Source organism: Miscanthus floridulus, chromosome 3, assembly GCF_019320115.1.
Source record: "Miscanthus floridulus cultivar M001 chromosome 3, ASM1932011v1, whole genome shotgun sequence".
Taxonomy (NCBI): domain Eukaryota; kingdom Viridiplantae; phylum Streptophyta; class Magnoliopsida; order Poales; family Poaceae; genus Miscanthus; species Miscanthus floridulus.
Window position 1 is genome coordinate 52,843,942 of NC_089582.1, and position 14,508 is coordinate 52,858,449.

The 14,508-nt window shown below is 45.1% G+C and overlaps 1 protein-coding gene across 1 annotated transcript; it reads left to right on the forward strand.

The window, feature by feature from the left end:
• Positions 1-2,293: 2,293 nt before the first annotated feature.
• On the forward strand, positions 2,294-7,700 carry LOC136541655 (histone-lysine N-methyltransferase family member SUVH9-like). The gene is made up of 2 exons (XM_066533648.1): positions 2,294-4,694; positions 7,234-7,700. The coding sequence occupies exon 1, from the start codon at positions 2,447-2,449 to the stop codon at positions 4,577-4,579; it is 2,133 nt and encodes a 710-aa protein (XP_066389745.1). The 5' UTR covers positions 2,294-2,446; the 3' UTR covers positions 4,580-4,694; positions 7,234-7,700.
• The last annotated feature ends 6,808 nt before the right edge of the window (positions 7,701-14,508 follow it).

Here is a 14,508-nt window from a genome sequence, read left to right on the forward strand (position 1 = left end):
ATGAAGCTAAGTAAGTGACACTTCAACTCTACAGCATGGGTTGTACTAACGGATCGTCCATTGGTGCGACGGACTGTCTGGTATGTGTCAGCAGAAACTGTCAGAAACCTAACTCTGTTAGACGGTTTAAATGAGCTGATGGATCGTCCGGTGAGTGTGGCGGATCATTCGTCAGTTCACCTAGGAGTAGACTAAAAGTAGATTTTAACACAACTTGAATTTAGATTTCGATTTGGATGCAAAAGATGATCATGATGCTTATGCTCACAAACATGTCATGATCGGGTCACAAGTATATTCCTCGTTGGGCTTGAGGATACCATGGAAGCTGGGCCATTGGCCTGGCATGCCACATGGACCTCTACACCCATGAGGTCTTCGCTGAGTTCAGTCGGGAGTTCATCCTCGACAAAGTCTATGAGCTCCTAGCAGATCCATGCTAGGTCCCCGATATGGATCCAACACCACTTCCTCGCTGCATCCTAACTGATTTTCCAATCGGCGTCAGGAACGCGGTGGCCAGTAACCGCTACATGCTTCGCCAGGTTATGATGGCCGCACCCGATCTTTGCACCCTCATAATCGAGGACTGGGACGAGGAACATTGCAATGATGATCCAAATCGATTCATCGCAATGGCAAGCATCCATAGTCTTGATGACGTGAGCACAGGCGAAGAGCCCACCATAAACACCGAACTCGTCGCGTACAACACCGAGCTCGCTGCGTACAACCTGGATGAGGACTTCACCGACTCCATCAACCAGACCAAGTACGAGGAGTGCCTATCTAATTGCGTCTAGGAGGACGAAGAGGTGGGCCATGACCTCTCTCCTCTTCGGGAATGCTATATGATCGACACACAAAAATTGACTCTCAAGATCACCGTAGGGCTGACGACGATCACTTTGATACGCACACCCCACTATAGGCCACATGTCGACACCCGCCTCGAGACCAACCAACAGATCCAGGATCGCCTTCTTGGTAACATTAATGACTTGGCCGCATAAAAAATGTGCTTCACCGTCGACTCGAGACTAGAGATGCACCTTCATGAACGTAACGTCCACAACGACATACTTCGTGAAGGTGAGAACACCCGATTGGTACCCAAAGGTTAGCCAGAACCTAGTAGCAGCCATGCAGGCGGCCCAGGACATGCCAGAACCCTCATCGTAAGAAGGGCATCGCAAACTCCACAACATTGGAGATCTTGTGGAGGATGTGGCAGAGCAGCTACCCGAACCAAGCTATGCTTATATTTAGTGCTTTCTATTCATAACCCAAAATAGAAATTTTGGGACGTGACATTGTGTATACTCATTACCCAGTTATATAAGCATTTAGAGGCCACTTTTAGACGTCCACTTTTATCAAACACCGTAAGGAAAGAAAGAAAAAGTTTTATTTTCTAAAGAAGGTTCTAATTTAGTAGCCACTTATCTTTAACATAAAAATACGAAAAACTAAAGGTCTGTTTGGTTTATTTCCTCGCTTAGCCATACTAACCTCCGACATGCACAGATATATGGTGGGCATTTCGTCCACCAAACTCTTGGCATGGTGCAGCAAAAAATTTGTACTACAAAAGAGTAAGGTGGATTGCGACGTGTTAATGCTTAGTCACGGAGCAAACAGTTGGCCTGAGTACGTAACTTCCGTGTAATTAGTTTTGGCTACAAACCAAATATAACCTAAGGGACTGTTTGGTTCACCGCCTCAACTTACCATGCCTCACATGCGGCACGCCATAGTTATTTTGCATGTTGTTTAACCTTTGACAGCCAGAGTCGGACTCCTCAGCAATCTCGGCACACTTCGTGACATCAAATTCATATGCCACAGCTCCTAGCGTGTCATAGTCAGCCACAAATGGGATGTGGCAGCTGCCGGCTAGCATCAAACACCTTCTAAGTATATTCTATTTACGTAAATCATAAATTAACTCTTATTTTCTCCTCTGACGTTATAGCGCATTTACTACCTATTTTTAATATATGATTCTATTAATTATTAATAATTTATTTCTAGTCTCAAAAATTTCTAAATTTAGTATATGAATTAAAAACTTTTGACTCGGTAATAAGTCATCCGCAACCGTCGATGGCGATACCGAGTCAATTTTTCCATATACCAGAATTAACTCTGCGTCTCTCCCGAGTTACCAACACTGTTTTTCCTTGAAGCCCCCCGGACAGTTGTCCATCGGGCCTGCTTGTCAGTGACTGTGGAGAGCACGAGAAAGTGTGTGCCCACGACTTTTTAGACTTCTGCTCCCGGTATCCTCTCCGCCAAATTAATTTCGCATTTCCTTCGAGCTCCGGTGAACGGCGCTCCATTTTGGAGATTTCGCAACCGCTCCCTCGCTCCGCCATTTTTTTATCGCCTCATCAGTCCCCCGCAGCCCTCATCGGCCTCTCCAATCCAGCTTGCCGTCTTCGTCATGCGCCGCGAGGGTTTGGGGAATTTTGGAGCGGAGGAGGAGGCAAGGGAGGGCGGGCAGGGAAGTTTGGTTATGGAAATGGATGTGGAGGAATCCTCGCCGTCTTCGTCGCCGATGTCGTCTCCAGCCGGGTCGTCGGATTCCATAGACCTCAACTTCCTGCCGTTCCTCAAGAGGGAGCCCAAGTCGGAGCCGGCGTCACCAGAGCTCGGGCCCCTGCCGCTGCCTGGGCCCCCGACCCAGACGCCGCCGCAACAGCATGCGGCGGCTCCGGCTCCGGCTCCTGAGGCCTCGGTGCCTCTGCCGCCAGCGACTCCTGACCTCTCGTCCGCGCCGGTGATGGCGCCGCTGCAGTCGCTGCCACCTAACCAGGACGTGGACGCGCTCCTTCAGGAGTACTACCGCCTCGCGAGCCTCTACGTCTCGTCTACGGGGTCCGGGGCGATCGTCCCGGCGCCGGCGCCGGAGGCGGCCGCACCGGCGGTGGTGCAGTCCGCGTCCGGGTCCGTCGTGAAGAAGCGCCGGCCGCGTTCGTCGGACCTCGTGCGGGTCTCCTCGCTCGGAGTGCAGGACCAGATCTACTTCCGCGACCTCGTGCGCAGGGCGCGCATCACTTTCGAGTGCCTCCGCGGGCTGCTACTCAGGGATGACGAGCGCGCCGAGTCCCTCGGCCTCGCGGGCGTCGCCGGGTTCGGCGTTGCCAGGGAACGGCGCCGCGTCCGCGCGGACCTGCGCGCCGCAGCGCTCATGGCGGACCACGACCTCTGGCTCAATCGCGACCGCCGCATCGTGGGGCCGATGCCCGGGATCTCGGTGGGCGACGCCTTCTTCTTCCGCATGGAGCTCTGCGTGCTTGGCCTCCATGGCCAGGTGCAGGCAGGAATTGATTATGTCACTGCAGGGAGGTCTGCATCTGGGGAGCCTATAGCCACATCTATAATTGTATCTGGTGGGTATGAGGATGATGATGATCACGGCGACGTACTTGTGTACACTGGGCATGGTGGCCGTGATCCCAACCTCCACAAGCATTGCGTTGATCAGAAGCTGGAGGGCGGCAATCTTGCGCTTGAGCGCAGCATGGCTTATGGTATTGAGATTCGTGTAATCCGTGCTGTCAAGTCAAGACGAAGCCCTGTTGGTAAGGTATACTTCTACGATGGCCTCTACAAGGTTGTCGACTACTGGCTCGACCGTGGGAAATCTGGGTTTGGTGTTTATAAGTATAGAATGCTGCGCATTGAGGGCCAAGAGCCCATGGGTACTGTCAATTATCGAGTAGCTGAACAGCTTAAGATGGATGTGTTGGCTATAAGGCCAACAGGGTATTTGAGCTTTGATATCTCCATGGGCCGAGAGACCTTGCCAGTTGCACTCTTCAATGATGTTGATGATGATCAGGACCCACTCTTGTTTGAGTATCTGGCACGGCCAATATTTCCTACCTCTGCTGTCCAGGGGAAGTTTGCTGAAGGTGGTGGTGGTGGTTGTGATTGCGCTGGGATTTGCTCAATTGGATGTAACTGTGCAGGGAGGAATGGTGGCGAGTTTGCATATGATAAGACTGGAACCCTGCTACGAGGCAAGCCACTGGTATATGAGTGTGGGCCATACTGCAGGTGCCCACCTAGTTGCCCCAACAGGGTTAGTCAGAAGGGGCTTCAACATAGGCTTGAGGTATTCCGGTCAAGGGAGACTGGGTGGGGAGTTCGGTCTTTGGATCTCATTAAGGCTGGCACATTCATTTGTGAATTCAGCGGGATTGTCCTTACTCACCAGCAGTCAGAGATTGTGGCAGCGAATGGCGATTGCCTGGTGCGTCCAAGTAGGTTTCCTCCAAGGTGGTTGGATTGGGGTGATATATCTGATGTGAACCCTGATTATGTGGCTCCAGACCATCCTGCTATTCCTGAGTTAAACTTTGCAATTGATGTGTCAAGGGCAAGGAATGTGGCATGCTATTTCAGCCACAGTTGCAGTCCAAACATGTTTGTCCAGTTTGTGCTGTTTGATCATTACAATGCGTCTTACCCCCACCTCATGATCTTTGCCATGGAAAACATTCCACCATTGAGGGAGCTAAGCATTGACTATGGGATGGTTGATGAATGGGTTGGACAGTTAACCATGTAGCTGGAGTACCTATTTAGAAGGCAGTGCTCTCTTTCTTTTCCCTTTATTTTTGAAGTTTCCATAATGCTTCACTTGGGGATCATCAAGCCAACTGCTGACTAAAATTCCTCAGCTGGTAATTCTCTTTATTTCTCATGTGCTATTTTTCTTTTGGTACTTCATTGGACTGTTTCTTGGCAGTAGTTACTCATAATTTTCCTTCAAAGATTGCTTTGTGTATGTGGTTGAGTTCCATATGTACTTCAAACTTTATATTTTGCTATACTGTATACTTGTGCTCAGATCTAGACTAATTATAGTATCGTGTCCTTCAAAGATAGCAATGCAGTATAGATAGCAGTGCTCTCTTTAGGAGGATGTGTCCTTCAAAGATCTAGACTAATACTGTATACTTGTGCATTGCTATCCTCCTAATTTCTCTACTTCATTGCTGATTCAGTGCTTTGGTTGAAAAAATCTATACTGCAGTTGCAGAAGAGGTTGTATGTCACTCATTTGCTAAACCGTCTAATGCGCATGATCCACGGCTGTGGCCCTTGGCACTTGCTAGTTATGTCTGCACACTGCATCCTAGCAAAATCTAAATAGTAACTTTTATTCTTTTTCCAGTAAGAAAGATGATGATGTTATTGCATAGCCATTAGGTGACCATCTCTAGTTTCTTTCCCTGTTGGTTTGTAGTTTCATTTACCTGGACATGCCTATTCTGCCAATAGATGAGGATTACCATTGTAGCTATTTAGTTGAACTACCAGATCCTATGGGACAAGGTTTCATCAAGATCATGTGTGGTATCAAAGATTGATGGCTGGTGAACAATAAAAGAATCCTGCAGCAAACTCATGTGTTAGAATCCTATTACAGTAGCTTGTAGTCCTGATCATTAAAAGATTCAATGATGAGCATGTTGGGCTTCTGAAAGTTTGACAGCCTTAATTGTGTGAATGCTGGGCTTCTTAGGGGGTGTTTGGTTTCTACAGGAAAATTTTAGTCCATGTCCCATCGGATGTTTGGACACATGCATGAAGTATTAAATATAGACGAAAAAAATAACTAATTGCACAGATTGTGGCTAATTTACGAGACGAATTTTTTAAGCCTAATTGGTCCATGATTTGACAATGTTGTGCTACAGTAAATATGTGCTAATGACGTATTAATTAGGCTTAATAAATTCATCTCGTAAATTAGTCTTCATCTGTGTAATTAGTTTTATAATTAACTCATATTTAGTTCTCCTAAATAGCATCCGAACGTTCGATGTGACATGGACTAAAATTTAGTCCAGGAAACCAAACACCCCCTTAAAGTTGCTGCTTTGGTCACCAGCCCACCACCACAGCTCAATGATGAGCTGTCACTAATGGAGTAGTTGTCTTGCAAAACCTTTGATATGGTTAGACAATACTGGTTCCTGTTATGTTTGCATGCTATAATAGAAGACTTCATGAACAAAACATCTGTTGTATACTTGTATGTGGTGAGGAGACATAAAAATCAAGTTGACAAAGCTTCTGTTATTTTCTGTGGCAAACTATTGAGTAGTGACCCTTTTTCCTGTTTTGTTGGTTTAGACCCAAATAACCAATATCATTCACTGATCTGATGTCTCTTTCCAGCTATTCTATGTCCAACTGCGCTTTATTCCTCCACTCATTATCACAAATGATCAGCTGTTCCCTGTGTATGCAATTGGCACTTGTACAGTTTTGAAACAGACATTTTGCTCATTGCTCTATTATATTTGTGCAAGGATTTTGCATGTGACTTCACAAAAAATTCTTATTGTGGTTCATATGCTCTGCAGTGATAGTCAAAATTGTCAGTTATTAACTGATTACCTACTTTCATATTTGCCTAAAGTTGTGTTATGGTTTCAAATTTAGTCCATACCAAAGTTCTGGATAGTTATAACTCACAATTTTTTGTCAGATTTATCTGATAGCTAAAACTTTTGTTTGTGTTTCTGATATGGAAGAGACATATCTTGTACATCTGTGTATGAAAACTGATATTTAACGTAAGCATGCAGGAGACTGCTTCATAGCCTGTAGAAATATTTATTGTAAATTTTGGGTAGCATATAGCATGAGAGTTTTACTGTGAATTTATTATTGAGTTGTGTTCTTTGGCTTTTATTCTAGTTTTGCAGTCACGCATGTACCTCTTTTGGTTTTCTTTTATTCAGTTGAGTGTGTACTTATACATACCTGATGTAAACTTACAATTGTCCAAGCAATGGTGATTTATCCATAAATCTAATTAGCTGTGCACATTATTATTTTGTGCTTTTACTGTATTTTTGCACTTACATATTGTTTCTTAGCATAATATTGTACTATTTATTCTTTTTCTTAAGTCATTTGATCCACTTTAGATTCAGATACTGTTGTCTTTTTTTTGCATGCTTGATCCCAACTCGTGTTGGTCCAGAATATGCTGAATTGCTGATTGTTTCATGCATATAATTTATGAACTTAGAATGAAACTCTGTGCATCGTCAGGTGTTTTTCTCCATGCTTGCATAATTAACTTGAGTAACAGTTTCCCACTATTTCGTAAATTTTAGCTAATAACTACACAAATGTGGTTGCTCTTGGCTGTTTACTAGTCTTTTAGAAGTCCTAAAATTTATGGTATCCTTCTTTTTTCAGTTCAACAATGGAGGTTTCCATCTAGCATAATGTTCCTCTGGCGATGACAGAGGCTTGCATAAGGTGGACCAAGCTGCACTTCATCAACAGTACATCAGCCTTTCATTGTATATTTTGCCTGATAACCTAGGTGCCTTGGCCAATTTTCTAGATGAACCCGCTTTTGAAGTATTATATGTGTGCTGCTGTAGGGAACTTGTTTGGCGTGGCTGGCGCCGAATTTCAGTCTTAACCTTCGTGTTATGAGTTGTTGCTGCTGGAACTCATTTTGTACATATATCTGTAAATTATCTAGCTGGAAATGTGTGCTCTTCTGTTGGGAATTGTTGGTCCATATGTGGCAAAGTTATTTGCATGCCTTGTGGAATTGAAGATTCCGCATAGCCAGGCTTGTCCAGTAGGTCATTGCATTGATGGTTTTGTGAAAGTTCTGTTGAGCGAAATTATTTGCATCCCTTGTGCAGAACTCCGCATTGCATCATGTACTGAGTCAGACAATGACGGAGATGTCGGTGTTACTACTGTCCTTCTATTGGTGCGCTACGGACCTCTTGGAACAGATATGCAGTGATGGGTGTTGCATCGTCATCGTCACCGTCTGTGAAAACTAGTGGACAACCTATCCAGCTTGGTTGCTCAGTCTCAAGCCTCATGACCATGAGCCACCATGAGGACGCCTTGAGATGTTCCCATGTTGCAGCGTCATTCAACCCCCACAATTTCGGGTTTTCATGTGGTATTGACTAATGACAACGTCGGGTGAAATGAATCTCCACGCATCTTACTATCATATACTTATCAGCCTGCGCTGTCTGATGCCATCATAGCTCCGCGAGCTGCTTGGCAGCTCAATTTTGCTAATAACAAGCTACGCTTGCTATTTTGCTAACAAGCCAAAGTCATTATAATCTGCAACATAAGTGTAATTAGGAGCAAAGACAGTCAATGATTTCAAACGCAAGAGTGGAAAATCAAAATGAATGTAACAGGAATACAAACTAAGCAAATAATTGCATAACACAAGAAAATAAGATGAAATTATTATTTTACTAACTGTACAACTCCCATTATAGAAGTAGTAAAAAGTGGAACTGCTTCCAGAAATCCCCAAGCCGACACGGTAAAAAATTAAGTACAGAAAAAAGGGATTAACAAGCAAAGGCCTAGATGCAAAGGAGAGAAAAAAAAGGAGGATGGAAGAGTACTCCCTCAATCTTTTTTTTTTCAGACGTTAATCAGATCAATTTTGAGCTAACCAGCGACAAACACATGGGAATCGAGGTAGTACAAGAATAAGTACATGAAATCAAGCATTACTCGCAGCAACCGAAAAGAGGCAAAAGTAAATAATTAAACTATAACACAACAAATAAGATTTATTCCCTCCGTTTCAAATTATAAGACGTTTTAGCTTTTTTAAATACATTACTTTTATTGTATATTTAGACGTAGTGTATATCTAACTACATAATAGCAATGTGTCTAGAAATGTTAAAACGTCTTGTAATTTAGAATTGAAGAAGTAGGAGACTAGCATGGCTATCTTGGCCTCACTTTACTCCATCATTGCCTCTACCTTCTCTCTATGCATAGGGGCAGGGTGAAGCCCTAAGACCTACCCCCCCCCCCCCCCCTCCCCCTCTTCCACCCTATGGTCGTCTCAACAATTTCAAGGGCTCTTAGACAAGCAAGCGGTAGGTGCCTAGCAATATAAAATCTTTTAGGGCCTGCTTGACACGACTTCGGCTCCTGCAGCAGCTTCTACGGAGGAGCTATACCCAACAATTTAGGAAGATGATCTATTTTCTGGTGAATAGTAGAGGAGTCAGGGCTATTTTGGGGATTTAAGGAGCTACAATTTGTGGCTCCTCCTCAAGTGCTCCGACTTCTCTCGAAGAGCACTTGAAGATTAGCCATGCAAAACAAGACCTTAATATGACGATTAAAGTGTATAGTACTACCAATAAAAGTTAACTTGCAGCATACGTTGGAAGCGAGTGGGAATAAGCCAAATATTGGAATAGAAAGCGACGAACAAGCTAATTCCAGATTAGTTATGCTCAGCATATGAGCCTTTAAATTTTTATTTCAATGAACCAAATACATATAGTAAGTACTATATACATACATATACTCGTGGTCCCCTCGTGGCCCTCCCCTTCCCCCTCCCCACCCAACCCCAACCTCCCCCGCGCGTTGAGTGCTTGGTGGCACAGACAATTGGATATAAATGGAGCGAGAAACAATCAAGTCAGAGATAAAAGTCATATTCCCATTAAATAATCTTTTAAGCCCTTATAACTCAAGAAAGGTATTTATAATAGTACAAAAGTATATGGAACGTCCATAATGAAAAAAAATTACTACACGAACAATTTAATCAAATTGATAAACAAAGCACAAGCACATGATAACTATTCACAAAAATAAATAAAAAAACATGACAACTTGTGAAGATCGCCTCCTACTTCTTACCCTATAGATGGTATAGCAATTTCAAAAGTATTATTAAACAAGAGAGTATATATAATTTCAAACATTATGCTAGAGATTTAGAAAACCACTCCTTATAGTTCCATGATTCCTGTTGTTTGGGGGCAAGGTTAAGCTTAAAATCTTGAAACTTTAACTATCAACTTATAAAATATTAAATATCTAATTTGAAAACACTAAGACAACATGTATAGATTATTCTTAAAGTACTTAGTAGAGAGTCATAGTCAAATATATGTTTTAGAGCCATGTTGTTGTCCAAAACGACAAGAACTATAAAACTAAAGGGAGGAAGAAAGTGTTGGGCGCATTAGTTAGGTCAAAGGGCATTACTAATCACTCATACAAACCAAACTTATTTTTAAACATTATTTTCCATTCATCTCTTAACTTCATGCGTATTCGGTGGTATCCACTATACACGAATCAACTTTAGAGAAACTCGTATACTCGTTGAGCCACTTAATCCAACGGGCTATCATTTATCCTAGACTAAATCAAGCTAGAGACACGAGCCTAGGCAAAAAGGTAATTAGGTAATCATAGAACAAAGTAAAAGGCACAAGGAAGGTAATAGAACAATAGCCAGCCCTTTCATGTTTACTTCATGCTCATTTTACATCCTCTTTTTTTCTCTTTTTCCATTTTTTGTAGGAGCAACATGAAAGGATCAAGATGCCCAAGAGGGGGGGTGAATTGGGCTAATTCTAAATTTTTTTGCAATAATTAAATCCTACAGTTAGCCCAATTAACCCCTTGTGCCTAGAAAAGTGTTTCTATTAATCTAACGCACAACGGACTTGCAACCTATGTTCCAAACTTACTCTAGCATGGCAATTCTATGAATGTAAAGACAAGTATTGAATTGCTCAAAGTAAATGCTTAAAGTAAATAGAGAGAGAGGAACGAGGCGATGTTTTGCCGAGGTATCGGAGAGTCGCCACTCCCCACTAGTCCTCGTTGGAGCACCCGCACAAGGGTGTAGCTCCCCCTTGATCCGCGCAAGGATCAAGTGCTCTCTATGGGTTGATTCTTCGACACTCCGTCGCGGCAAATCACCCAAAACCACTCACAACTTGAGTTGGGTCACCCACAAGCTCCGTCGGGTGATCACCAAGCTCCCAATCACCACCAAGCCATCTAGATGATGGCGATCACCAAGAGTAACAAGCACGAACTCTCACTTGACCATGCGAAGCCTAATGAGAACGGTGGATGCACACTTTGCTACTCTTGATTCACTAATGAGGCTACTCTCTTGGATTCACGAATCTCAATCACCTCACTAGGATCTTGCTCTTCTTGGCACTCACAAACGTGTTTCTCAGCTGTTGGAATGAGCAAAAGTGACTCCACACACGAGTGGAGCTTCTATTTATAAGGCAGCCTAAAAAACGAACCGTTATGAGCTTCTGCGGGGTGACCGGACGCTCCGGTCATGTTGACCGGACGCTCCGGTCAGTTCAACCCACACACCAGTGTTTAAGTGTTGATCGGACGCTGGCAGGGTCCGATCACCACTAACCGAACGTGTCCGGTCGCATTAAACCCTCACTAGATGCTTACTGTACTCGACCGGACACTGGATCCTCAGGGTCCGGTCAGTATTGACCGGACACATCTGGTCACAGATTTCCTTCTCTGGAACCTTACTAGAGTTGACCGGACGTTGCCTCTCAGCGTCCAGTCACTTGACCACTCCAGCATACGGTCACACCGAACGCAGTCTCTTGATCAAATGAACTAACCAGACCCTGCGGCCAGCGTCCGGTCGCACCGGAGCCAGCGTCCAGTCAACATTTGACCCTCCATTCACTTCCAACTCTTGAACATATGTGAATGAAGTTTGCTCCATAGGATCATAGGGCTGTTGGAGCTACCTAGTGCTAGTTTTAACAAGTGTGCACCACACCTAACTCACTAGACTCACCTAGGTCAAGCTACCCGTCCATACCCCCCTTAATAGTATGGCCAAAGGAAAAACAAAGTTCTAAACTACTCTAAGTGTCACTCCAACTCCAATCGACACTTAGAACTAGTCATCCTTAACCTTGTCGTCCATCCTTTGAAAACCAAAATGATTTCCATCGTAGGGGCATGACAACCTTGATTGCCCAATTGATCTCCATTACCATGACCTAACTTAATTGCCTCTGCAAAATACACGTTAGTCATAGTAATTTTGTATTGTCATTAATCACCGAAACCCAACAAGGGGCCTAGATGCTTTCAATCTCCCCCTTTTTGGCGATTGATGACAATACCACCTCGAGTATGTGAAAGAGTGAGGTTTTTGATGGGCTTGGTTCATATAAGCTTTTGTCGATAAGAACAAAAGTGTTAGGCAAGCTTATATGACCCAAGCCAACACGATGTACTCAAAAGATATGAAATAAGCATGAGTACAAGTAGTAAAGCTCATTTGCATCGGAGTATAAACGTGGAAGCAAAGGCAAATGAGCATTGCACAAGTGATATGACATAAAGGAATTCAAAGTAGAGAGCACACATGTCATAAATCACAATCACGTAGATATCACATTACATAGATATAATAGTAAACATAGATGCATAATGTATCACACACATAGAACTCCAAATGTATATAATATGCTAATAATAGATAACTAGCTCCCCCTAAAAGTCGCTCCCCCTGAGTCTACATACTCGAACCCTCTCCCCCTTTGGCGTCAAACACCAAAACCTAAGGGTCGGTCGGTGGGGCTGCAGCGGACGAGTCGGGCGCTAAGGTACGAGGAGCAAGATGAAACTAGGCGCCATCATTATCTGACCCTGAGCTCTGTACTGACTGACCCTCTGTGGCTAGAAGTGTCGCTGAAGCGGTCTTGGTCTAAGCTAGGGCAGGTGAGGCCTATGATGCTGCTGGTACGTCTGTCGTAGGATCTGAAGAGGCGACAGACGAAGGGACCCTCTGAGTAGTCACGGCGACAGGGGCTGCTACAGAAGGACCGGCGGTATGCATATGTGGTGGTGTAGGCATGCCTATCAACTCGCTGAAGGATGCTCCAAGACTCCTGGAGACTGATGTGTCAGGCACAAATAGCAAGGATGACTGATCCGGTGAGAAGCCCGTATGATATGGTGTGAACTGCGGGGCTACTACTGGTGAGGACAACCACTAGGACACCTGTACTGTGGGAGAGGCAAACAGAGCTAGAGGCTATCCCTGACTCTGAAGCCCACTGGGCTATACTGCTGGAGTCGTCGAAGTGGTGGCAGGCTGAGCAAGCTGGGGTGAAGGCTATGGCAGTGGAGCCCCAAGTGCTCTTACTACATGCTGCATAAATCCCATAAGCTGCTGCTGTATGAGTAACTGCTGCTGATGCATCTGCTGCTACTGCTGCTACTGGAGGATCTGGTGTTGTCGCTGGAACTTGTCTTGACAAGCCTAAAATTGTGCAAAGTTGGCAGCTGTCTCCTAAGCCTGTCGTGCCTGATCCTGCTGCATCCGCTCAAGAATAGCAATTAAGGCGAGGTCCGTCTACGGTGCAGGTGGAGCTGAGCTAGAACTATCGGCCTCTGCATCATGTCTGCGTGGAGGCATCTGAGGAATCGGCCGGTAGTCATCATCCGAACTGTCACTAGACTCGGTCCTCTCCTCCTGAGCCTCAAGCTGCTCCTCCTCAGTAGCGGCTATGCCTCTGATAATCTTGTCCTGCTGAGCTGCTGACTCTGGTATATCTGGACGACGACGAGGCTGAGTGGGTGCCTATGGTGTGCTGTGCCTGATCCTCTGTGCCATGTTATAAGCTAGAAACTCTGTGGTGGCACCTTTGTACTCGGCAACCATCTCTAGGGTCCTAACCTACACAGACTTAATCATCAGGAATGTGATCTAATGTGCATATGGAAGCTGCCTATGACCCTTGAAGCCCTCAGCTATAGTATCCTCCATCTCTGATAGAAGGAGGTCCCAAATGTTGAACACGGTCTGCTACATCAGGGCATTGAGGAGCCAGAGCTGTAGGCGAGTCAGACCCTCTCTGTATCCCAACCTAGGGAGTAGTGTCCTCCTGATGATGGCCTCTAGCACTCGAGCTATAGGAGTAAGGTCACTGGGGTTCCTCCTTGACCCCTCACCAAAGGGCTCCTTGAAGCAATGGCGCACAAGATCTGTAGGGGGCACCATACATCCATGAGGACGCATGGGAGGCTCCTGCTATCCATAACATACCTCATGTAATCTGACAGGCTGCTCCTATAGCCTCAGTATCTCCCTAGCCCTAAAACTCATCACCCTGTAGTCTCTGCCTTTGAATGCAAAGTGTATGAAGTTATGCTGCGGGTCAACGTAGAGTGAAGCATAAAACTGTCGAACCCAAGATGATACATACAGTCCTGTTCGGCCAATCAGATCTGATAGCCCTGGAAAATATGATAAGTAAGGGTGGATATGCTCTCTGGCTGCTGCCACAATAGCCTCAATACTGCAGACTCTCTGAGATCTAAACACTGCCCCACTGTTGAGATAAGCATTGTAGAAATCCTCCTACAGTGGCGTGTAGAAACCCTCTGCTGCTCTCTCATCCCTCCTCAGAGGAAACCACACCTCAAACTCTACAAATCTCAGCTGCTGAACCTGCTTGGCCATGGTGGCCCTCAAGTCAAGATGTACCACTGGAGGTGGACCCTATGGTCTAGGCAGTGGACGTGATCCCCTCTGCTGTGTCGGTGGCCTCGGTGAAACTGGAACATGGGTACGACTAGAGCGACGTAGCTAGGGTGCCTGCTCAGTCTCCTCTGTCTCCTCGGCCTGCTGTC